We start from the raw sequence: 25,420 nt of genomic DNA, 5'->3' as shown, positions 1-25,420 counted from the left end.
AGTCTTGCTGTGTATCCTCAGTTGCCTTTGATCTTCTGGTCCTTCTCTCTCATCCTCCAAAATGCTGAGGTTACAAGAATGCCTCACCATACACCAATTTTCATTCATTTAAAGACATTTGTATTGGTTAATTATCTATTCTTGTCATAAAAATGTCAGGGCCAATGAAACTTGTAAAAGGAAGTCTTTAATTGAGCTTATGATTACAGAGAGTTAGAGTCCAGGGTGATTAAGCAAAGGCATAATGGTATGAACAATAGAGAACTCACATCTGTATCTGTAAGAAGGAGGCAAGAAACACACAGTAAATCATGTGAGTCTTTTGAAACCTCAAAGCCTACCCACAGTGGGCACAATTCCAATAAGTCTGCAATCCTTAGTGCTTCCAAAATAGTTCCACCAACCAATAACAAAGCATTCTAGTATATGAACCTATCAGTGCCATTTACCTACCATATTACAACTGCCGCAACATGGAATCTTTATAGTCAAATTTACTATTTCTTAATATGTTGTCTTTGCTCTCCACCTCCCCCCCTCAGTGTGAGTGTGTGTGTGTGTGTGTGTGTATTTATGTGTGTGTGTGTGTGTGTGTGTGTGTGTGTATTCATGTGTGTTCTTCAAGTCAGGATTTTTCCGTGTAGCCCAGGCTGTCCTGGAACTCACTCTGCAGACCAGATTTTGGCCTCAAACTCATATAAATCCAACTGTCTCTGCCTTCTGAGTGCTGGGATTAAAGGTGTGTGCCACCACCATCCAGATTTAATATGTTTTCTTAATTATTAGTTGATATATTTACTTTACAGAATGAGTTCAAGGACTGGTGATGATGTGTATGACTCTTCTCCCAAATTCACAGTTTGAATTAGTCTCTATTGCTGTAATAAAACACTGTAATAAATGATCAGCCAGGCAATGTTGACGCACACCTTTAATCCCAGCACTCAGGAGGCAGAGCCAGGCAGATCTCTGTGAGTTCCAGGAAAGGCACAAAGCTACACAGGGAAACCCTGTCTTGAAAAACCCAAACAAAAAAACCACCATGATCAAGGCAACACACAGAAGGAAGTATTTATTTGTACAACAGTTCTAGAAAATTAAGAATCCATGATGGAGGGGAAGTGTGGCATCAACCAGAAGGCATAGTATCAGAAACTGGATGCTGAGAACTCACATTTTGAAACTGAAAGCATAAATTAGAGAAAGAAACCTAGAAATGGGGTGAGTCTTTAAGCCCTCAAAGGCTACCTCAAGTGTCGTGTATCCTATACACAAGGTTGAACCTCCTAATCTTCCACAAACAGCACTACCAACCGGGAATGAAGTGTTCAAATGCCTGAAATGACATGAAACATTTTTCATTCAAACCAAATAATTATTTGACTTTTTGCACTAAAACATACTAAAATAGCTAAAAGATTAAAATCAAATGTAATATAAAATCATTTGTATTCATTTTCATGCCTATTTACCACATATGTGGTAGCTCAAAATAACCAGTTCAGTTTCTCACAGTTCTAGTGGTAAAATTATGAGATCAAGATGTTGATAAGCTATATTCCTTCTAAAGGCATAAGAAGAGAGGATGTCCGTTACCATCTCCAGATTCTGGAGACTGTCCGTATTTCTTATGTTTGTATCATTCCATTCTGTGAATCCATTTTACATGGCTTTTTTTTTTACATTTTACATACATAGTCACTCTGTATCTTCTTCTGCCCTTATAAAGGTACTTATTATTGGAGTTAGTGACCACCTTTGTAATTCAAGATGATTACATCTTAACATCCTTAAAACAATTACATATGCAAATACCCTTATCCTCATAGAAAACATTTTAGAAGTATATTAGGGCATGAACAGACCTTATTGAGGATTTCCATTTGTAAAGGTAAAACATTAAATAAGATTCAGTGATTCTTATTGGACTAATTCTTTCTGAGGGTGGAGATTTTGAGACGAAGTTTCTCTGTATAGCCCTGGATATCCTGGAACTTACTCTGTACACCAAGCTGGCCTCAAACTCAGAAATCCACCAGCCTCTGCCTCCCAAGTACTGGGATTAAAGGTATGCATTACTACCATCTAGATGACTAGTTCTTCTTTACAAATAATGTGTAGGCTATGGAGTACTTTTGAGTGTTAAAAGAAAATAAAATCAGAACATTGTGGGTAATAGATGAAACTGGTAAATGGATGGAACTAAAAAAATATCATATTGAGTGAGGTAACCCAGACCCAGAAAGACAAATGTTGCATATTCTCTCTGTTGGTGGCTTCTAGTTCCAAAGCAAAACTATAGAACAGGAAAGCAAAACTGAAACATTGTCAGTGTCAAGGGGTGTTGGGGAAAAATTGAGTGGGGAATAATAGCAAGGTATAAATCAAGTTGAGAGGCTCCTTAAGGAACAAGAAGGAAGTAAACACAGAAGAAGATGGGAAGAGGGTAGAGTAAAGTAAAATAGACAGATACAAGTGATCTAATCTGGGAGATGTGAAAGGAGACCTCCTTCCAGATAACAAAAGACGTAAATACAGAAGAAGATGGGAAGATTGTAAAGATGGAATGGCAGATACAAGTGATCTGATAGGACAATGGGAAAAGAGGGGGATCCTTAAGAAAGAGGGAGGAAGATAAGTGCAGGAGGAGGGAGTGGGTATTGTAAGAACATGGTTGTCTGAAAAAGTGATTCTATGAGGAATCATACTATTAACTATTTATCTTTACAAAGCCTATAATGCAGCTGGTCATTGGTGGTGCACACCTTTAATTCCAGCACTCAGAAGGTAGAGGCAGGTTTTTCTCTATGAGTGCAAGACCAGTATGATCTACAGAGCAAGTATGATAGCCAGGAATGAAACACAGAGAAACCTTGTTTCAAAAAAACAAAACAAAACTCCTATAATGCATATTAATTAGTGTATAAATACACATGTATAGTTTTTTAGTATAAAAAATTTAATTCTAGATAAGACAAGATGGGAATTTAAATTCTAAAGCCTTTTTCCACAGTGTTTTCACTAAGGTATTTTCGAAGAATAACCCAGCTTTTAATTTGTGGGCTCAATCTTGACACTAAGAATTTAATTAAACATGAATGAATATTTTAAAACATTCTCAATTATCCCAACAATGTTTTCAGTCATACATTAATTAAACCTGAATAAGACAGAAATTTAATGAAAATTGGCCAGTAGGTATGTATAATATGTGGTTCTAAATAGTTATAAGGGCCTGTCACAGAAATGTAAAACAGAAGAGATGGTGAAGAAAATGTTACATATTGTCACAATCTGATTCATCATCTTCCTTCAAAGATTCCTTTGCATATTTCCCTGCTTCCTCCTTTACATCTTTCAAAACAATTTTATGTCTTCCTTTCATTAATTCACCAACACAGATGAGTTTTAGTTCAAAAGACTGTACCATGTAAATTATTTTTGCAACTTCTTTAACAATGTCACAGCAGGTCATTTATTTCATCTGAAGCTTTTCTATTTTTGTCTTTGCAGCTTGCCTATCTTTGCCAATGGCACAGCCCCGGGAGCCACATGAAACACCTGATTAGTCAATCACATAGAGCTGGGCACCACCATATTCAATGTAAAACCCTAACACAAAACTTCAACCAAAAGTTCTGACAGCACTGTAGATGTATAAGCATGTATGTACATGGACACAATGTCTGAAAGATGTTTTATAGGAATATTTTAGCCAAAGTTAGATGCAAATTGGATGTTTTTTCTCATCCTATGTTTGCTAATGAATGAACATCTGCCAATAATCCCACCACTGTCATTCTAATACGTCAATCAACATTAAAAAGTCATTTATTGGGCCAAATAACCGTCTTCCAAATCCAGAGGGCCTAGTCCAGCCCCATGGGGACTCCACAGCCACCAGTCCACAGTTCATGGGCTTCCATTAGTGTGGCCAGACATCTCTGCATGTCCTCCCATAATGATCTCGACATCCCTCACCTGTAGAATCCCTCCTCTCTCTCATCAATTGGATTCCCAGAGCTCAGCCTGGTGCCTGGCCATGGATCTCTGCATCTGCCTCCATCAGTCATTGGACAAAGGCTCCCAGGCAGGGAGATCAGAATCTGTCCCTAGTGCATGGTCAGGCTTCTGAGAATCCAGTGCCTGTGATGGATGCCTTGCACAGCCTTGGTGCAGTGGGAAGGGGCTTGGACCTGCCTAGGCTCAGTGTGCCAGATTCTGCTGATTTGGGCAATGTGGAGATGCGGGGTGGCTTGGGAGAGAGGGCTAAGTGGTGGGAGGAGGGAGGATCTGTGGGTGGTATGTGGAGAAAGTGGAAAATTTCTTAGTAAAGAAAAATGAAGAAAAAGTCACTTATTGAAACCTTCTTTATAAAATTTAGAAAGGGCTAATTTTTCTACCACAAAGATAATACATTTTTACTTCTGACCCCAATAGCTCTACTACTATTTTCCACAGCTTTCATGGCATATTCAACTTGGAAAAACTCTTCCATTAGGAGAGAATATAGAAGCTAACAGATCATATCCCATGCCAACAGAATACATGGTGCTAACCTGGCAGACAGTGGAGCACTTTCAGGCCTTAAGTACTGCTCCTATGCCATAGCAATGTCCACATATATAATTTTAATAAACTTTTCTCATCTAGACTGATGTTGATAGCTCCAAGAGCCAAAGACCACCTATTAAAACTCAAAAACAAATATGAGAAGCACTCTTTCAAGTTGTTGGCTAAGGCTAAGAGACAGCAAAACACACAGCCTATTGCAGTTGCTCTTCATTTCCCCCAAGACATGGAAGATGTTGTTGGATGTCTTTTACTTTTTGGGGGGGCCCATCACCCAACTCCCAAAGAAATCACACATAGAGGCTTATTCTTACTTATCAGTGCCTGACCTTAGCTTGGATTTTTGCTAGCCAGATTTTCTTACATTATCTCATCTATCTTGGGCCTTGGGGTTTTTATCTTTCTTTATTCCTATATACTGTTGGGCCTGCCAACAGTCAGCTGGGTAGCTGGGTAGAGGCCTGCGAATTGAAGAGACAATGAAGAAGACAGAAAAGAGTCAAGAGGTCTGCCAGTCAATGCCAGAAAGCCCCGAGTTTATTTCACAGCCAATGTACATACAGTTTTGAAGGACAGAGGTAGAACAATGCACAGCACAGGCATTCAACCACTATCTATCCTGCCTTGCACCAAGGAACAGGCAATTTCGTTTTCTATCTCAATGTACCTCTGGAAGGCATCAGCAGCTTGAATCTAGCTAGATAGTGTGTTCCCTCTTATGGGCTAATCAGGACATTCTCACAGCCCTTCAAGGAGACTCTGTGGGCTAATGTGAACTTTCACACAGCCTTAGAGCAAACAAGCTTGAACTCTATAGACTCAGAATAGACTTCAGATTCAAACTGGGAAACTGAATCAGTTGTGCGCTCCCATGGGATACCCTTTCTTTACTACTCATTCTGTGCCTGGATGTGTAGCTAGGTGGCTCCTGAAGTCCTCCTCTCATTCTCTCTCATTCCTTCTTCCTCTCCTCCCAGATTTCTCCTTCTATATATTCTCTCCACCTACCAGCCCCACCTATCATTTCTCCTGCCTTGCCATTGACCATTCAGCTCTTTATTAGACCATCAGGTGTTTTAGACAGGCACAGTAACACAGATTTACAGAGTTAAACAAATGAAACATAAACAAAAGTAACACACCTTAAAATAATATTCCCTAACATAAAGATAAGTCCTTTATGCTGAAGACATCATAGACTTCAAAAACAGGACTCAAGAGATTCCAGAGCTGCAACTGACCTAGATACTCCCTTGATCAGGATAAGCTTTCATGTTACTAGAAGGCACCATGTAAGCTTCCGAAGGAGGGAGGCAATCAACAGTCCTACTCAGATATGATATTTATGTACCACAACAATTATCACCATGGCATAATAATGCTATGGGTGCAGTGGTGTCACACATACATTAACATAAACTAACAGCTCTCTAAGTGGACTTAAGACTCACTCAACAAGATGGATACCATACCTTGTATTAGAAACCTAGATAACTACTCAGCACCAGTGAAATTATGGCTTTTGGAGGAAAGTATGCCACCAATTTATTAAACCAGCATACTTTCTGTACCAGCTAGTCTTGTGTCAATTTGACACAAGCTAGAGTATTCTGAAAGGAAGAAACTTCAAATGAGAAAATGCCACCATAAGATCCAGCTGTGAGTCCCCACCTGCCTGCAGGCAGGTGAGATACTTGCCTCCAGGTGGCACTCCCACTGCTGCCACCCACTAGATGCTGTCCCACCAAGACCCACTCTGCCACCCAACCCCAAGCACCTGAACATCCTCCCCATTTCCAGCCCTTCCCTGCAACCCCAGCAGAATATAGAGGCATGGGTGCAAATCACATCAGTTGGAAAAATAGTTGAGTGACTGGTCTCACAGCTGAACTGCCCCAAAGTTGAGTCCCTAACTAAACCCCAGGGCACAGTCTGTGCCCCTACCCTTTCACATCCCAGAGCCAGCAAGGTAGCTGGATCCTGCCCCCCACAACAGAAACAGAGGAAATCCAGATAAATCACTGGGTCATACTTTGAAAATGTAAAAGAAATAGACAGTTTTCTGGGTAGGCACCGCACACAAAACTAAATCAAGACCAGATAAATAATTTAAATAGGAAATAGAAGCAACAATTAAAAGTCTCCCAACCAAAATAAAGGAAAAGGCCAGATGATGTCAGTGCAGAATTCTACCAGAATTTCAAAAAAGAGCTAATACCAATACTCTTCAAATTGTTTTGCACAATAGAAACAGAAGGAACATTGCCAAATTCTTTTTATGAGGCCACAGTTACCCTGATACCCAAACAACACAAAGCTACAACAAAGAAAGAGAATTATGAACCAATCTCCCTCATGAACATTGATGCAAAAATTCTCAATAAAATAGTGGCAAATTGAATTCAAGTACACATCAAAAAACCATCCATCATGATCAAGTAGACTTCATCCCAGATATGGAAGGATGGTTCAACATACAAAAATCTGTCAATGCAATCCACCATATAAAAAAGTGAGGAAAAAAACCATGAGCCTCTCATTGGATGCTGAAAAAGCCTTTGATGAAACCCAACACTCCTTCATTAAAAGGTCTTGGAGAGAACAGGGATACAAGGAATATACCTAAACATAATAAAGGCAATATACAGCAAGCTGACAGCCAACATTAAATTAAATGGAGAGAAACTCAAAGCAATTGCACTAAAATCAGGAACAAGACAAGGCTGTCTGTCATTGGGCGATCCCTGTGTTTTTCTTAGGGTCCTGTTTTTTAGGTAGCCTCCCTGGAGTTGTGAGTAGCAGTCTAGTCATCTTTGTTTTACATCTAGTATCCTACTATAAGTGAGTCCATACCATGTTTGTCTATGGAGCCCCCACCTGGATCAGGCCCTCTGGATAAGTGAGACAATTGAATAGCTTGAACTGTTTGGGAGGCACCCAGGCAGTGGGACCCAGACCTGTCCTTAGTGCATGAGCTGGCTGTTTGGAACCTTGGGCTTATGCAGGGACACTTTGCTCAGCCTGGAAGGAGGGGACTGGACCTGCCTATACTAAATCTACCAGGTTGAGCTGAATCCCCAGGGTAGTCTTCACCCTGGAGGAGATGGGAATGGAGGGGAGGGGCTGGGGGGAAGACGGGGGTGAGGACAGAAGTGGAAGGACAGGGGAACCCATGGCTGATATGTAAAATTAAAACACAAATATAATTTTAAAAATAAAAATAAATTTAAAAAGACAAAGCTGTCCATTCTCCCCAAATCTATTCAATATAATACTCAAATTTCTAGCTGGAGCAATAAGGCAACAGAAGGAGATCAAGGAGATACAAATTGGAAAGGAAGAAGTCAAACTTGTACTACTTGCAGATGATATGATAGTCTACATAAGTGCCCCAAAAATTCTTCCAGGGAACTCCAACAGCTGATAAACACCTTCAGTAAGGTGTCTGGATAGAAGATTAACTAAAAAAATCAGCCACACACATATGAACACCTAATTTTTGACAAAGTAGCCAAAACTGTACAGTGGAAAAAAGAAATCATCGTCAACAAATGGTACTGGCATAACTGGATGTCAACATGTAGAAGATTGCAAATATATCCATATCTGTCACCATGCGCAAAACTCAAGTCCAAGTGGATCAGACCTCAACATAAATCCAGGTACTCTGAACCTGATAGAAGAGAAAGTAGGAAGTAGTCTTGAATGCATTGGCACCAGAGATCACTTCCCAAATATAACACCAGTAGCATAGACACTGAGAGAAACAATTAATAAATGGGACCTCTTGAAACTGAGAAGTTTTTGTAGGACAAAGGACATGGTCAATAAGATAAAACGACAGCCTACAACCTACAGATCTTCACCAACTCCACATCTGACAGAGGGCTGATATCCAGAATATATAAAGAACTCAAGAAACTAGACATCAAAATACCCAACAGTCCAATTAAAAATGGGCTACAGAGCTAAACAAAGAATTCTCAATAGAAGAATCTCAAATAGCCAAAAGACATTTAAGGAATTGCTCAACATCATTAGTCATCAGGGAAATGCAAATCAAAATGAATCTGAGATATCAGCTTACATCTGTCAGAATGGCTAAAATCAAAAAAAACTGAAGACAGCTTATGTTGGAGAGGATGTGGAGAAAGGGGAACACTCCTACACTATTGATGGGAGTGCAAACTTATACAGCCACTTTAGAAATCAGTATGGTGGTTTCTCAGAAAATTGGAAATCAGTCTTTCTCAAGACCCAGCTATACCACTCTTGGGCATATACCCAAGGAAAGCTCAATCATACCACAAGGACACATGCTTAACTATGTTTATAACAGCATTATTTGTAATAGCCAGAACCTGGAAACAACCTAGATGCCCCTCAACAGAAGAATTGATAAAGAAAAATGTGGTACATATACACAATGGAGTACTACTCAGCAGAGAAAAACAATGACATCATGAGGTTTGCAAGAAAATGGATGGAACTAGGTAATATCATCCTAAGTGAGGTAACCCAGACTCAGAAGGACAAACATATTACATACTCACTCATAAATGGATACTTTGTAAAGCAAAGGATAATCAGAATGAAACCCACAGCTCCATGGAGGCTAGCTAGTAAGGACACTAGGAAGGACACATGGATCACCTGGCAATGGAGAAATGGATGAGATGTACAAGAGAAAACTGTGGGTGAAAGGGACTAATAGAGGGCAAGGGATTGGGGAATGATAGCTTAGGGGAGCAGGAGGTTTGAGCTGGAATGGGAACAGAGTGGGAGAACAGGGAAAGAGATAACATGATAAATGAAGGCACCATGGGAATAGGGAGAAGCAGAGTGCTAGGGAGATTCCCAGGAATCCACAAAGATGACTCAACCATAGACTACTGGCCATGGTTGAGAGGGTGCCTGAGCTGACCTACTGTGGTGATCAGATGGCTGAATACCCTAACTGTCATCATAGTGTCCTCATCCAGTGACTGATGGAAGCAGATGCAGAGCTCCATGGCTGGGTCCCAGGTGGAGCTCCAGGAGTCCAATCGATGAAAGAGAGGTGGGATTCTATGAGCAAAAGATATCAAGACCATATTGTAAAAAGCACAGAGACAACTAGCCAAACTAGTGGAAACACATGAACTGTGGACCAATAGCTGAGGAGCCCCTATGGTTCTGGACTAGGCCCTCTGGATAAGCAAGACAGTTGTTTAGCTTGAACTGCTTAGGGGGCCCCCAGTCAGTGGGATTGGGACCTGTCCCTAGTACATTAGCCAGCATTTTGGAGCCTAGTGCCTATAGTAAGACAATTTACACAGTCTTGGTACAGGGAGGAGGGGCTTAGACCTACCTCAATGTACTGCTCTGCTGACTCCCTATGGGAGACCTTGCCTTGGAGGAGGTGGGAATGCAGAGGTGGGTTGGGGAGCAAGGCTGTGGGTTAGAAGGAGGAAGAACAGGGGAATCTGTGGTTAGTATGTAGAATGAATAGAAAATCTCTTAATAAAAAAGAAAAAAACACATTTGACTTCCCTGATTCACCAAATGTGAGAGACAACAGATTTGGTGACTCTATATAAAACTTTTGGCAATTTATGTGACCCTTTAATACAGCTCCTCATTGTGGCAACCCACAACCAAAACATTATTTCATTGGCACTTCATAATTGTAGTCTTGCTGTTATGAATCATAAAGTAAACATCTGTATTTTCTGATGGTCTTAGGTGACCCCCATGAAAATGTTGTTCAACCCCCAAATGGATCACAATCCACAGATTGAGAACCACTGGCCTAAAGGTTTCTAAGTGCCCCCTGGAAGAGAATATTCTCTCCAGCAGCCACAGATCTCAAGTTACAGAAAATCAAACAGAAGCCCTCATTATAAGGTTGGCTGAATTACAGCAAAAATTCAAGTCCCAGCCTCAGAGAATGTGACTTGTTAAAGTAAGAGCATTAATTGATAAAGAATGGGATCCTATAACTTAGGATGGAGATGTGTGGGATGACTTTATTGAGGCTGAGAATTTTGAACCCTCAGATTCTCAAGGGTTTATCTCACCTGTAGAAGTAGTCTCTCCATCTACATTAGAAGATGTCCTCACACCCTGAAATATTGCCTTTTCTACCTTTGACTGAGGGAATTAATTAATTGTCTGATAAACCAGCAATGACTTTCTCTGAGGAATATGCCAGGCAAAACTATACTGATATCCCATAAGGCCCATCAATATTTGCCTCTAGACCTATAACCAGACTAAAAGCTAAACAAGCACCTAGAGGAAAATAGAATAAGGAGGTATGCTACAATGGTAAAAAGCTAAATGAGTTTGCTAATAAATTCAAGACAAATTCTGGTAAATATGTGCTGGAATACATTTTAAGGGTGAGTGATAATGGTAGACAGAACAAAAAACTGGATCAAACTGAGTTTATTGACATGGGCACACTGAGTAAAGATTCAAGGTTTATTATGGAAGTCAAAAAAAAAGTGTCAAAAGTTTATTTGAATGGTTGGCTGAAGCATTTGTCAAATGGGCATGGCCTAATGGAAAGGAGTTGGAAATGCATGATATTCCTTGGCTTTGTATTCATGAAGAGAACTTAAGGTCCATGGAAGTTGTAATGCTATAGTAAGTACCCTATGTACAACTTAATCCTCCACAGTGGGAGGGCCCAGAAGGCACGTACTTCACTAATCCTATAAAATAAAAAATGCAAAATGGTGAGGAGGCATCAGGACATGTGAAGAGCTTTGATGTTGCCCTTTTCCTTGTGCTAGACCTTAGGGTTGTAGATGCTGATGCTCAGTTGAATGAATTAAATACAGTGGGTTTGATTGAGCCACAGAGTATCAGGGTCCATATGGCATCACTGAATCAACAAAGTCAAGGTAGTCATAAATATTGTAATGGGCAGCACAAACAAATTAATGTCCATAATGTCTTAAGCCATAATGGGCAGTACAGACAAGGTAAATTTTATAGTGGCATGACTTGTATGGACTTTTGGTACTAGATAATCAATCATGGTATTTCCAGGTATGATATAGATAAGAAGCCTACTGCATTTTTTCGATCTGCATAAGTTGAAAAATTCTCAAACGAAAGTCAGCCTACAATGAATCAAAGAAAAAGGAAATCTCAGCCTTTGAACTAAGTTTCAGATTTGAGCCTATTTGCATACCCAGAGTCCCTTGAATGAAGTGATGGCCAGGTTTCCCTGAAGAAGAACCTGTTGTAAAATGGCAGGAGAGAGACCTTGGTGGATTGCAGCTGAGGGGCGTGGTGGACAGTCACTCACACAATGTGATAGTTTACTATTAAAGGGGGGAGAGAGGAAGAGAAGGAAATAGAAAGAGAAAGAAAGAAAGGGAAAGAGACAAAGAAAGAGAGAGTGGAGGTGTGTGCACTCTCATGGAAACAGAGATGAAGGAAGAGAGAGAGAAGGGGAGGCATTTTCTCTTGAAGAGTACTTACATAAGATGGCATTGTCAGGACACTGGGTGGGTCCCCAAGGGGTGTATCTGAATGTTAACATCCCTCCCTTTTTTATTATTATTAAAAGATGAGTTATGGATAGCAAATGGGGGTGATGAGGGCACCAAATTCTCAAGACTGCTTCCTGCTATTTTTAGGATGAAGTAGGAAAAAGTTGGGATTTGGGGTCTGTAGAGAGCTGCGTGCAGCCGCACCTTAAAGATGGCGCCGGCTTCCACCCTCCACCTTCCCGATGGTGAGCGCTCTCTGTGATAAACAACTCCTTAATTGGCTAAGGCTGAGAATCTGGCTTGCTTCTGTGCATCTGGACCTATTGGTAGTGCCCACGTGGCGTATCAGGGTTGGCTACCCAGTGATTACTTAAGGCTGTGAGAGGTTTTCCCCGGGGTCAGAAGATTGTTCAAGGTTCCTGAATAAACTGCTGAAAGAAGAGCCTGGTGTTGCGTCTTCCTTGTTGGTTGAGGCAGTCACGGCAGAGGTCATGCACAGTAGGAGGTATGAGTGAAGAAGCATTCACCTAGCTGTCATTATGCAGGCATCTGTTCTTTGAGGGAGCTGAGAAGACAGGTTGCTCGAATAAAATAGATTGGTATCAATGGCCTCATGATCAAGGCTAGTCATGGGAAGAGTGATAACTGCCAGAAAGAATGGAATGGAAAAGTGCCCTGGTTGTTCAGAACAGACAAGGGTGAATGAATGAGACATGAGAGCAGATATGTCCTTCATTGGGACATCTTGGAAAAACAGGTTCTATTTGCTGGGTAGGTGCACATTCGAGCCTGGAGAAGTAGTACCAGCAGTGAAATGGCATGCCAAATCAAGGGATGGTGTGTTCCAGGAGTACAGGAACCACCACATCTGCTGTTTCTCTGGAAATGGGAATGCCTTTATCCGTTCTGTAAAAGTGTCAATGAATTAGGAGATAACAAAGTTTTTTTAAAGATTTATTTATTTATTACATATACAGTGTTCTGTTTGCATGTGTCCCTGCAAGCCAGAAGAGGGAGCCAGATCTCATTACAGATGGTTGTGAGCCACCATGTGGGTGCTGGGAATTGAAGTCAGGACCTCTGGAAGAGTAGTCAGTGTTCTTAACCTCTGAGCCACCTCTCCAGCCCCAATAACAAAGTTTTTATGAGTGGGTGTGTGGGTAAAGTTAACCTGGCAGTATTTGCCTGGTTGGTAGCCTTAGAAGGTGCAGTTTCTGGTGGTGTATCTGTAGGGCCCCTGAGGGTTTGACATTGGCATGAGTCTGGCAGAATGGTTGGAACTGTGCAGGAACCTGCAAGTGTTTGTAAAGCAACTGGAACAGATTTACATCTTGGTGTCATAGCAAAAGCCATGGCTTTGAGCTAAAAGGTATGAACAATTTATAGGGCCAGGTTTCAACCCAATGAAACACATCTTTAAATCTATAACCAGAGGAAATTTACTGAATGGTAGTGATTGAGTGAGTGAAGGAGGAGGAGGGAGGTTTCCATATCCTCTCTAATACTATCCTGTCTCTAAAAGCTGGAACCGGTAAAGTCCACAAAAATATAAGGACTCCCAAGACTATTTGCAGTCAGTACACTATCAGTTTATCAAAACTGCATTTGTCAGTGTTAAAACTCCGAACCTCTGAAGTTACATCTGAAATGAGTTGATCCTGTACCATGAAGTCTATGAATGAGACACACCTGTCTGTACTTTTAACATGAAATTTATTAATGAGCTACCAATGTGCTTGTAGCCTTGGGGTTCAGGGGAGATTAAAAATGGCAAATACCATCAAATCCAAGAAGGATAAGTAAGTGAACAAAGGTGAGACAGCTTTCCAGCTATACAGGCAGCCCCAGGTTTCTCTTAAATAGGAAGTAGGGGTTCCCATCCACCCCCATGACAGGAATTGGTGAGAGAACTGTGAGACCCAAGGGAGAGGTTAAAACAAAGTACATAGCTCCTGAGTCCAACAGAAAGTCAATGGACTTACTCACTGCCTGCAGCATCACCCCAGGGTCAGAGAGGGAAATGGGAGTCACCACATCTAGGCACCATCTGCCCTCTACTAGGCTCAGGAGTTCAAAGGCTGAGAGAGTCAGATGCTAATGATAGTGAGGCTGGATCTCTGTAGCATGGCATAGAGGATGAACTTGCATAGGGCACTCTTATCTCCAGTGTCCAGGATGCTGGCAGACAGGGTATGACCTCATGGGTGTGGTCAATATCACGACCATTTGCCCCAGGATGCATTTGATGCAAGCTCCTGGCAGAGTTGACTTGGACAGGGCTCTGACAGGATGGAGCCTCATGGTCAACTTCTCTTGCCCACTTCATGGGGACCACAGTGACATCAGGGCAGCTGCCAAGGCATGGGCTTAGAGAATAGCCTTCTATTGCAACTGGGCCCATTGAGAAGACTCAGCTGCCTCTTTTCAGCCATTTTCACTAATTTCTATAAGGAGGTTGGGCACCCTCCTCAGCCCCTTTAAAATTTACCAGTATGTAAATAAAAGCAAGAAAATTAGGCATAAATTGGCCTTTGTTAGCCTGAATAGACCTTAGATAAGGAGAGACATTTTCTAAGCCATTGGTTCTCAACTTTCCCAATGCTTTGACTTTCAATATAGCAAGGGGTAGCTAAGGCAGACACCAGTGTGGTTTTCTTGTTGCTGCTGCCTTTCTCTGTCATGGATCTGCTTTTTCAGCAGGGCCATGGAGTTTCTAATGACCCCTGAGCAGTTCACATAAAAACAGCACAGCTTTCCTAAGGCCTTTGCATAGGCCCCGTTGTCGAAGGAAAAATAACCAGGGGGGGTCAATTGAAAAATTTTTAGGTCAAGGCCCCTTCTATCCTGCAGAACTATTTCAGTTAGAGAGGAGAGCAATTCCTCTAAATGTGTAATATTTGCATCTACTGCCATTTTTAAAGCCCTGTAGTTCTGACCTTTAAGTATAGCTGGATTATTATAATCCTGAATTATTTATATAGAAATTATAATTTCTTAAGGCCATATAATATCTCTTTGGTTCTGCATAAACAAGATCAAGTGTCTTATCTTATTTCAGAACCATTTTGGTTAATAAATCTCTCAATTGACAGCTCTGGACCCAGTTTCCTAGTATGTCAATTGAAGCATGAATCCTAAAACTCCAGAGCCAGTTATCATGGTGAAAGGTGAAAGATCATAGAAGCCACCACCTCGTACCTTAGCAACTACTCCACCTTAAAGCACTGAGTTCCTCTCTCCTCCCTCCTTACATTCCTTTCTCTGCCCAGCCATATCACTTCCTATTTCAACCTTCCTAGTGCTGAGATTAAATGTCTGTGATCCCAAGTACTGTAATTAAAGGTGTGTGCCACCACTGCCTGGCTCTGTTTTTCTTTTAGACTGGATTAATCTTGTGTAGCCCATTGTGGTGTTGAATTCACAGAATTTCAGATGGATCTCTGTCTCTGTCTCCTGAATGCTAGGATTAAATGTGTGTGCCACCACTGCCTGATCTCTATAGCTAACTCTGTGGCTAGCTCTTTCCTCTGATCTTCAGGCAAGCTTTATTATATCACCACAGCCAATGAGCTTTATACGTAGACATTTTGTCCCCATGCCTTAGCGTTTCTTTTCTTTTTTTTTAATAAATAATTTTTTTTCTTTATTGTTATGTGTTTTAAATTTTATACATCAGCCATGGGTTCCCATGTCTACCCCTCCCGCCCTCACTCCTGCATTCCTCCCGGCCCCTCCCCTCCATTCCCATGTCCTCCAGGATCAAGGCACCCCTGGGGATTCATTTAAAACTGGTGGATTCAGTACAGGCAGGTCCTGTCACCTCCTTCCAGACTGAGCAAAGTGTCCCTGTATAAGCCCAAGGTTTCAAACAGCCAGCTCATGCACTAAGGACAGATCCTGGTCCCACAGACTGGATGCCTCCCAAACAGATCAAGCTATACCATGGTCTCACTTATCCAGAGGGCCTGATCCAGCTGGGGGCACCACAGCTTTTGGTCCATAATTCATGTGCTTCCATTCGTTCGGCTATTTGTCCCTGTGCTTTTTGCAATCTTGGATTCAACAATTCACGCTCTTGCAGACCCTCCTCTTTCTTGACAGTTGGACACCTGGAGCTCCACCTGGGGCCTGGCTGAGGATCTCTGCATCCACTTCCATCTGTTATTGGATGAGAGTTCCAAGACGACTGTTAGGGTGTTTGGCCATCTGATCACCAGACTAGGTCAGATCAGGCTTTCTCTTGACCATTGCCAGCAGACTACACAGGATATATCATTGTGGGTTTCTGGGGACCTCTCGAGCACTCTGCCTATTCCTGGTCTCATGTGGTCTTCATTTATCATGGTCTGTTATTCCTCATTCTCCCTTTCTGTTCTTGATCCAGCTGGGATCTCCTGATCACCTAACCTTTCTTTCCCTCAAACCTTGCCCTTCATTACTCCCACTGTCATCCATGATGTTCATGTAGATCTCATCCATTTCTCTGTCATTGGGTGATCCTTGGGTCTTTCCTAGGGTCCTGTTTTCTAGGTAGCCTCCCTGGAGTTGTGTAGCAGTCTAGTCATCTTTGTTTTACATCTAGTATCCTCCTATGAGTGAGTACATACTGTGTTTGTCCTTCTGAGTCTGGGTTACCTTACTCAGGATGATTTTTTCTAGATCTATCCATTTGCCTGCAAACCTCATGATGTCATTGTTTTTCACTGCTGAGTAGTACTCCATTGTGTATATGTACCATATTTTCTTTATCCATTCTTCAGTTGAAGGGCATCTAGGTTGTTTCCAGGCTCTGGCTATTAAAAAAATGCTGATATGAACATAGCTGAGCAAATGCCCTTGTGGTATGATTGAGCATTCCTTGGGTATATGCCCAAGAGTGTTATAGCTGGGTCTTGGGGGAGATGGATTCCCAATTTTCTAAGGAAGTGCCATATTGATTTCCAAAGTGGCTATACAAGCTTGCATTTCCACTGGCAGTGGAGGAGAGTTCCCCTTGCTCCATATCCTCTCCAGCATAAGCTGTCTTCTGTGCTTTTGATCTTAGCCATTCTGACAGGTGTAAGGTGGTATCTCAGAGTCGTTTTGATTTGCATTTCCCGGATAATTAGGGATGTTGAGCAATTCCTTGAATGTCTTTCAGCCATTTGAACTTCCTCTGTGGAGAATTCTCTGTTTAGTTCTATAGCCCATTTCTTAATTGGACTGATGGGCATTTTGCTGTCTAATTTCTTGAGTTCTCTATATATTCTGGATATCAGCCCTCTGTCAGATGTGGGGTTGGTGAAGACCTTTTCCCATTCTATAGGCTGTTGCTTTGTCTTGTTGACCATGTCCTTTGCTCTGCAAAAGCTTCTCAGTTTCAACAGGTCCAACTGATTGATTGTTTCTCTCAGTGTCTGTGCTACTGGTGTTATATTTAGAAAGTGATCTCAGGTGCCAATGCATTCAAGAGTACTTCCTACTTTCTCTTCTATCAGGTTCAGAGTAGCTGGATTTATGTTGAGGTCTTTGATCCACTTGGATTTAATTTTTGTGCACGGTGACAGATATGGATCTATTTGCAGCCTTCTACACATTGACAGCCAGTTCTTCCAGCACCATTTGTTGAAGATGCTTTCTTTTTTCCATTGTACATTTTTGGCTTCTTTGTCAAAACTTATATGTTCAAAGGTGTGCGGGTTAATGTCAGGGTCATCAATTTGATTCCATTGGTACACATATCAGTTTTTATGCCAGTACCAAGCTGTTTTTATTACAGTGGGTCTATAGTAGAGCTTGAGGTCGGGGATTGTGATGCCAGAGGTTGTTTTATTGTACAGGATTTTTTTGGCTATCTTGGGTTTTTTGTTTTTCCATATGAAGTTTAGTATTATTCTTTCCAGATCTGTGAAGAATTGTGTTGGTAATTTGATGGGAATTGCATTGAATCTGTAGATTGCTTTTGGTAAGATCGCCATTTTTACTATGTTAATCCTGCCTATCCATGAGCATGGGAGATCTTTCCATTTTCTGACATCTTCTTCAATTTCTTTTTTTCAGGGACTTAAAGTTCTTGTCATATGGGTCCTTCACATGCTTAGTTAGAGTAACCCCAAGGTATTTTATATCATTTGGGGCTATTGTAAAGGGTGATGTATCTCTGATTTCCTTTTCAGCCTGTTTGTCTACTGTATATAGAAGGGCTACTGATTTTTTTTGAGTTGATCTTGTATCCTGCAATGTTGCTGAAGGTTTTTATTAGCTGTATCAGTTCCTTGGTTGAATTTTTGGGGTCACTCATGTATACTAACATGTCATCTGCAAATAGGGAGAGCTTGACTTCTTCCTTTCCAATTTGTATCCCCTTAATCTCTTTATGTTGTCTTATAGCTCTGGCTAGAACTTCAAGTACTATATTGAATAAGTAGGGGGAGAGGGGACAGCCTTGCCTTGTTCCTGATTTTAGTGGTATTGCTTTGAGTTTCTCTCCATTTAATTTGATGTTGGCTGTTGGCTTGCTGTAGATTGCCTTTATTATGTTTAGGTATGTTCCCTGTATTCCTGATCGCTTGAAGACCTTTATCATGAATGGGTGTTGGATTTTTTCAAATGCCTTTTCTGCATCTAGTGAGATGATCATGTGGTTTTTTTCTTTGAGTTTGTTTATATGGTGTATTACATTGACAGACTTCCGTATGTTGAACCACCCTTGCATCCCTGGAATGAAGCCTACTTGATCATGGTAGATAATTGTTTTGATGTGTTCTTGGAGTCTGTTTGCCAGAATTTTATTGAGTATTTTTGCATGAATGTTCATGAGGGAGATCGGTCTGTAGTTCTCTTTCTTTGTTGCATCTTTGTTTGGTTTGGGAATCCTGGTAATTGTAGCCTCATAGAAGGAGTTTGGTAATATACCTTCTTCTTCTATTGTGTGGAACAATTTAAAGAGTATTGGTATTAAGTCTTCTTTGAAGATCTGGTAGAATTCTGCAGTGAAACCATCAGGTCCAGGGCTTTTTTTGGTTGGGAGACTTTTAATGACTGATTCTATTTCCTTAGGGGTTATTGGATTATTTAAATGGTTTATCTGGTCTTGATTTAACTTAGGTATGTGGTACCTATCCAGAAAATTATCCATTTCTTTTAGATTTTCCAGTTTTGTGGAGTAGAGGTTTTTGAAGTATGACCTGATGATTCTCTGAATTTCCTCATTGTCTGTTGTTATGCCCCCCTTTTCATTTCTGATTTTGTTAATTTGGATGCTCTCCCTCTATCTTTTGATTAGTTTGGATAGGGGCTTGTCTATCTTGTTGATCTTCTCAAAGAACCAACTCTTTGTTTCATTAATGCTTTGTATTGTTCTCTTTATTTCTATTTTATTGATTTCAGCTCTCAATTTGATAATTTCCTGGCGTCTGTTCCTCCTAGGAGACTTTGCTTCTTCCTGTTCAAGGGCTTTCAGGTGTGCTGTCAAGTCACTAGTGTGAGATTTCTCCAACTTCTTTATGTGGGAATTCAGTGCTATGAATTTCCCTCTTAGCACTGCTTTCATAGTATCCCATAAGTTTGAGTATGTGGTGTATTCATTTTCATTGATCTCTAGGAAGTCTTTAATTTCTTTCTTTCTTTCTTCCTTAACCCATTGGTGATTCAGTTGAGCATTGTTCAGTTTCCATGAAATTGTAGGATTTCTGTAGTTTTTTGTTGATGAAATCTAACTTTAAACCATGGTGGTCTAATAGAACACAGTGGGTTATTCCACTTGTTTTGTATCTGTTGAGATTTGCTTTGTGGCCTAGTATGTGGTTGATTTTAGAGAAGGTTCCATGGGGTGCTGAGAAGAAGGTATATTCTTTTTTGTTTGGGTGGAATGTTCTGTAGATATCGATTAAGTCCATTTCTGCCAAAACATCAGTTATGTCCATTATGTCTCTGTTAAGTTTCAATTTGGCCGATCTGTCCAGAGGTGAAAGTGGGGTGTTGCCACCATTAATGTGCGGGGTTTTATATGTGATTTAAGCTTTAGTAATGTTTCTTTTACTTACGTGGGTGCCCTTGTGTTTGGGGCATAAATGTTCAGAATTGAAACTTCATCTTGGTGGATCTTTCCTGTGATGAGTATGTAATGTCCTTCATCATCTCTTTTGATTGATTTTAGTTTGAAGTCTATTTTGCTGGATATTAGGATGGCTACACCAGCTTGCTTCTTAAGACCATTTGATTGGAAAGTCTTTTCCCAGCCTTTTATTCTTAGGAGGTGTCTGTCTTTGAATTTGAGGTGTGTTTCTTGTATGCAGCAGAAAGATGGGTCCTGTTTTCATATCCATTCTGTTAGTCTGTGTCTTTTTATAGGTGAATTAAGTCCATTGATATTAAGGGATATTAATGACCAGTGATTGTTCGTTCCTGTTGTTATTTTTATTTTTTGGTGGTAGTGTGTTGTACTTCTCTTCTTTGGGGTTTATGGCTGTGGTGTTATCTATTGTCTGTGTTTTCATGGGTGTATCTGCCTTCCTTAGGTTAGAATTTTCCTTCTAGTGCTTTCTGTAGGGCTGGGTTTGTGGATAAGTATTGTTTAAATCTGGTTTTGTCTTGGAATGTCTTGTTCACTCCATTTATCATGATTGAATGTTTTGCTGGGCATATTAGTCTAGGCTGGCATCCATGGTCTCTTAGTGTCTGCATTATATCTGTCCAGGTCCTTCTGGCTTTCAAAGTCTCCATCGAGAAATCGGGTGTTATTCTGATGGGTTTGCCTTTATAAGTCACTTGGCCTTTTTCCTTTGCTGCCCTTAATATTCCTTCTTTATTCTGTACGTTAGTTGTTTAATTATTATGTGCCAAGGGGACTTTTTTGGGGGGTCTAGTCTGTTTAGTGTTCTATAGGCTTCTTGTATCTTCATAGGCATTTCCTTCTTTAAGTTGGGAAAGTTTTCCTCTATGATCTTGTTAAATATATTTTCTGTGCCTTTGAGTTGGTATTCTTCTCCTTCCTCTATCCCTATTATTCATAGGTTTGGTCTTTTCATGGTGTCCCAAATTTCTTGAACATTTTGGGTCATGACTTTGTTGGTTTTAGTGTTTTCTTTGACTGATGAATCTATTTCTTCTACAGTATCTTCAACACCAGAGATCCTCTCTTCCATCTCTTGCATTCTGTTGGTTATACTGGCCTCTGAAGTTGCTGTTTGTTTACTCAGATTTTCTATTTCCAACATTCCTTCTGCTAGTGTCTTCTTCATTTTTTCTATTTCCCTCCTCAGGTCTTGGATTGTCTCCCTTGCTTTTTCATGATTTTCATTCAAGGATTTATTGTTTTCTTCTGCTTTAATTGTCCTTTCCTCTAGTTTTTTATAGAGTTCTTCCCATTTTTTGTTTGTCCGGTCCTCTACTTTATTTTTGATTTCTTCTATATAAGGCTCTAGCCTCTTCATGATGTTACTTATAAGGTTGTTTTCTTCTTCTTCTTCCATTCTGTGATGTTCAGGTCTAGCTGTTGGAGAAGGGCTAGATTCTGGTGATGCTGTATTGCTCTTTATTTTGTTGCATGTACTTCTGCCTTGCTTGGGTTCGTTCTTGGTCTTATCAGTGTGCTTGGTCCAGAGAGAGTTGACAGATTTAGGGAGCCTCTCTCTGGTCCAGATGGAAGCTCTGGGCCAGATGGGAGCGCTGGTCCAGATGAGAGTGCTGTCCAGATAGGAGATGGGGGCCTGGACTCTTGAGTCTCGGGAAGACCCTGATGTCTCCTTATTTTGTCCAGATGGGAGCTCCTCTTGTACAGATGGGAGTTCCTCTGGTCTCTGGTCCAGATGGGAGTTCCAGGGCAGGATGGTAGCTGGAGGCTGGTCTCTGAGTCTCAGGAAGTTGCTGGGGTCTCCAGCAGATGGGTGTGGGGGCAGGGTGTGGAGACTGCAGTGTCTGCCTGCAGTCTTGGAAAAGGGGAGCCTTCCCGCAGGGCCCGCCGATTGGCAGGAATCTAGGGCCAAGTTGGTCAGGTCCTCCCGGAGTGTCCTGTGTCCAGTGGTGGGACCCAAGGGCAGTTGCCTCTCTGGTTATAACTGCAGGTACTCACCTCTGGTCCAGATGGGAGTTCCGGGGTGTCGCATTTCTTTTTGACTCAGAATTTCAACCTATTTTGGGCAAAAAGCATGGGACAATGTGTTCTCTTCTAGAACGCCTTCGAGCTGACACTGGAACATTGTTATCAGGATCCAAAAGGCTGAAAGGCTAGTCAAAGGCTAGGCAATGGGGCATTTGTCAGAAGCATGTGGTTATCTGACCCAGCTGTAGAGACAGGGAACTGTAGCAGGAATACTTAATGGTACTTATTAATAAAATCAAACCTGAGGCCAGTTATTGGGGTGAATGCTGGAAGATTAGAGAAGCAGAACAAGCCACAGTTTCCTCGCCTCTCCAGTCCCTCAGCTGGTCTTGTTTCCTCAGACTGCAAGCTTCTCAGTCCTCATCCACATGAATCTCAGCTGAACTGTGTTGCTCCAAAGTCTGAATGCTTAACCAGCCAAATGCTTAACTAACTTAGTTCCTGGTCCTCACGCCTTATACACCTTTCTCCTTTCTGCTGTCACTCCCTGGGATTAAAGGCTGGGTTTCTGGGATTAAAGACATGGGTCGCCATGCTTGGCTGTTTCTAATGTGGCCTTGAACTCAGAGATCCAGAGAGATTTCTGTCTCTGGAATGCTAGGATTAAAGGTGTGTGTTACCACTGCCTATACTCATTTTTAATATTGTGGCTGTTCTGTCTCTGACCCTCAGATAAGTTTATTTCAGGCAACACACACTATTTTGGGGAACACAATATCACCACAGGGAACATGGTTGGACTGGTCGACTTCAGCTTTCAACAAGTCCAGAGCTTGTGGTCATTTGGAGCAGGTTACAGTCAGCAACTGGTGCTTGGATGTGTCTGACAGACGAATGGAAACCCGCTGAGGTAAGTTTATACTAGGAACAGGAGTTAAAACTTAGGCAATTATTTGGAACTTCCAGGCCCATAGTCTTAGTAATTGGGATGGGGGGGGGATTTCCAAGATCAGGAGAGAGAAAAATATCATCCTCAGGAGTAGACAGGTAGGGAAAACTCAAGCTGTGCTGCTTGAGTTATCTGGAGTCCTTTTGACCTCTGTGAAGTGGATCCAAGTTTTATGACTTCTTTTGATCCTCTGAAACTTATATGAATTTTTATTTCATAAAAGGACATAAAAGTTTTAGATATATTAGTATTACCAATCAGTATTAAAATCCCAATCATAGAAAAAGCAGGTAATGGATATCTGTAAAACAGCAGGAGTAGATTTCATACCTTTAAGTTTACATTTAGAAGACAACCAAAGAAAATGTAAGATCTTGAGCTTCTGACCCAGACAGCACCAGAATTCTATTAATGTTATTAAACTCTGAATTTTTGAAATCTTACTATAACAATATCATAAAAGGGGGAAACAGTCTAAAGCATTTAAATCGCCTATTTAATCTTTGCAACTAATATTCTTATCCTTAACTATTTTCTGAGAATAATCTTAATTATTACACAGACTTTTATATCCTCAAATTTTTATATGTCTTAAAACAATTTTAGAGAGACTGCCAGCTGCTGCCATGACAAGATGTAAGGTACTGGTAAGCCACAAGCCATGTGGCAAAGTATAGATTAATAGAAATAGGTTAATTTAAGGTAGAAGAAGTAGATAACAAGAAGCCTGCCACAGCCATACAGTTTGTAAACAATATAGACAGAAAAATCGAGAACGATGTCTAAGCCACAACCAACTCAGTTTATAAATCCAGAAACTCCTAGCTATTTTGGGTTTGCAAATCTTCCCAATCAAGTTCACCGAAAGTCAGTGAAAAAGGGGTTCGAGTTCACACTGATGGTGGTTGGTGAATCTGGTCTAGGAAAATCAACTCTCATAAACAGCTTATTCCTGACTGATCTCTATCCAAAAAGAAGTATACCTGGAGCTGCAGAGAAAATTGAAAGAACTGTCCAAATTGAGGCTTACAGTAGTGGACACACCTGGCTATGGGGATGCCATCAACTGCAGGGATTGTATTAAGACAATTATCTCTTACATTGATGAGCAATTTGAACGCTACCTACATGACGAGAGTGGACTGAACAGGCAGCACATCATTGACAACAGAGTACATTGTTGCTTCTACGTCATCTCACCTTTTGGACATGGATTAAAGCCTTTAGATGTTGCATTCATGAAAGCAATACACAATAAGGTGAATATTGTGCCTGTCATTGCGAAAGCTGACACACTCACTCTGAAGGAGCGTGAGCAGCTAAAGAAAAGGATTTTGGAAGAAATCGAGGAGCATAACATCAAAATCTATCATTTACCAGATGCAGAGTCAGATGAAGATGAAGATTTTAAGGAACAGACTAGACTCCTCAAGGCCAGTATCCCATTCTCTGTGGTTCGCTCCAACCAGTTGATTGAAGCCAAAGGCAAGAAGGTCAGAGGTCGTCTCTACCCATGGGGTGTTGTGGAAGTGGAGAACCCAGAATACAATGACTTCCTGAAGCTGAGAACAATGCTCATCACCCACATGCAGGACCTACAGGAAGTGACCCAGGACCTTCACTATGAAAACTTCCGTTCTGAGAGGCTGAAGAGAGGCAGCAGGAAAGTGGACAATGAGGACATGAATAAAGACCAGATCTTGCTTGAAAAGGAGGCTGAGCTTCGCCGCATGCAGGAGATGATCGCAAGGATGCAAGCACAAATGCAGATGCAGATGCAGGGTGGTGACAGTGACAGTGGGACACTCGGGCACCATGTGTGAAATGGTGCTTCATATTAAAAATACTCTTCGATAAAAAGAAAAGTATTCCTGATAAGTGCTGCAGCATCAAGTTTCTTAACACCCTTGGAAGTATGCCCATCAGAATTTAAGTTCCTGTGTCTGAGGATTTCAGTTTTTTGTTTTTTGGGTTTTTTTTTTTTTTAACTTTTGATGGTTTTGATCTTTGGTTCTTTTCTCTCTCTCTCTCTCTTTTTTTTTTAACCCTCTGGTATGAAGTACCTTAAAATTTATATCTGATTGCTGTTACATTTTATATTTTGTGAGGTAAACCCTGTTTTCTTCTTCCTTAACCACTAATGTTAGAATTTATTTCTAAGAATCAGTCAGCATATATACTCTTAATAATAATGAATTTCTTTGATTTAGCTGGCCTGACTAATCACTGACAAGTACTCTTGATTTATATCAAGACATTTTTATTTGTTCAGATTGTTGCTGTGTGGTGGACACGATGTACCTGTGACAAACAGAAGTGGTTGTGCATACTTGGTGGCAGAATATTTGCTTATTAGAACGAAGTCACACTGTTAACTTTATATTTGTGCAG

The 25,420-nt window shown here is 41.0% G+C and overlaps 1 protein-coding gene and 1 pseudogene across 1 annotated transcript; one reads left to right on the top strand and one right to left on the bottom strand.

Moving 5' to 3' along the window:
• Positions 1-3,277: 3,277 nt before the first annotated feature.
• Positions 3,278-4,550, bottom strand: LOC118594619 (annotated as a pseudogene).
• A 19,254-nt stretch (positions 4,551-23,804) lies between these two features.
• On the top strand, positions 23,805-24,937 carry LOC118594788 (septin-2-like). Its single transcript, XM_036204976.1, is given in 2 exon segments — positions 23,805-24,043; positions 24,045-24,937. Coding segments are annotated over 2 exon segments (1,044 nt in total). The 5' UTR covers positions 23,805-23,807; the 3' UTR covers positions 24,853-24,937.
• The last annotated feature ends 483 nt before the right edge of the window (positions 24,938-25,420 follow it).

This window comes from Onychomys torridus, chromosome 13 (genome assembly GCF_903995425.1).
Source record: "Onychomys torridus chromosome 13, mOncTor1.1, whole genome shotgun sequence".
NCBI lineage: Eukaryota > Metazoa > Chordata > Mammalia > Rodentia > Cricetidae > Onychomys > Onychomys torridus.
This window is presented reverse-complemented; position numbering and strand designations above follow the sequence as displayed.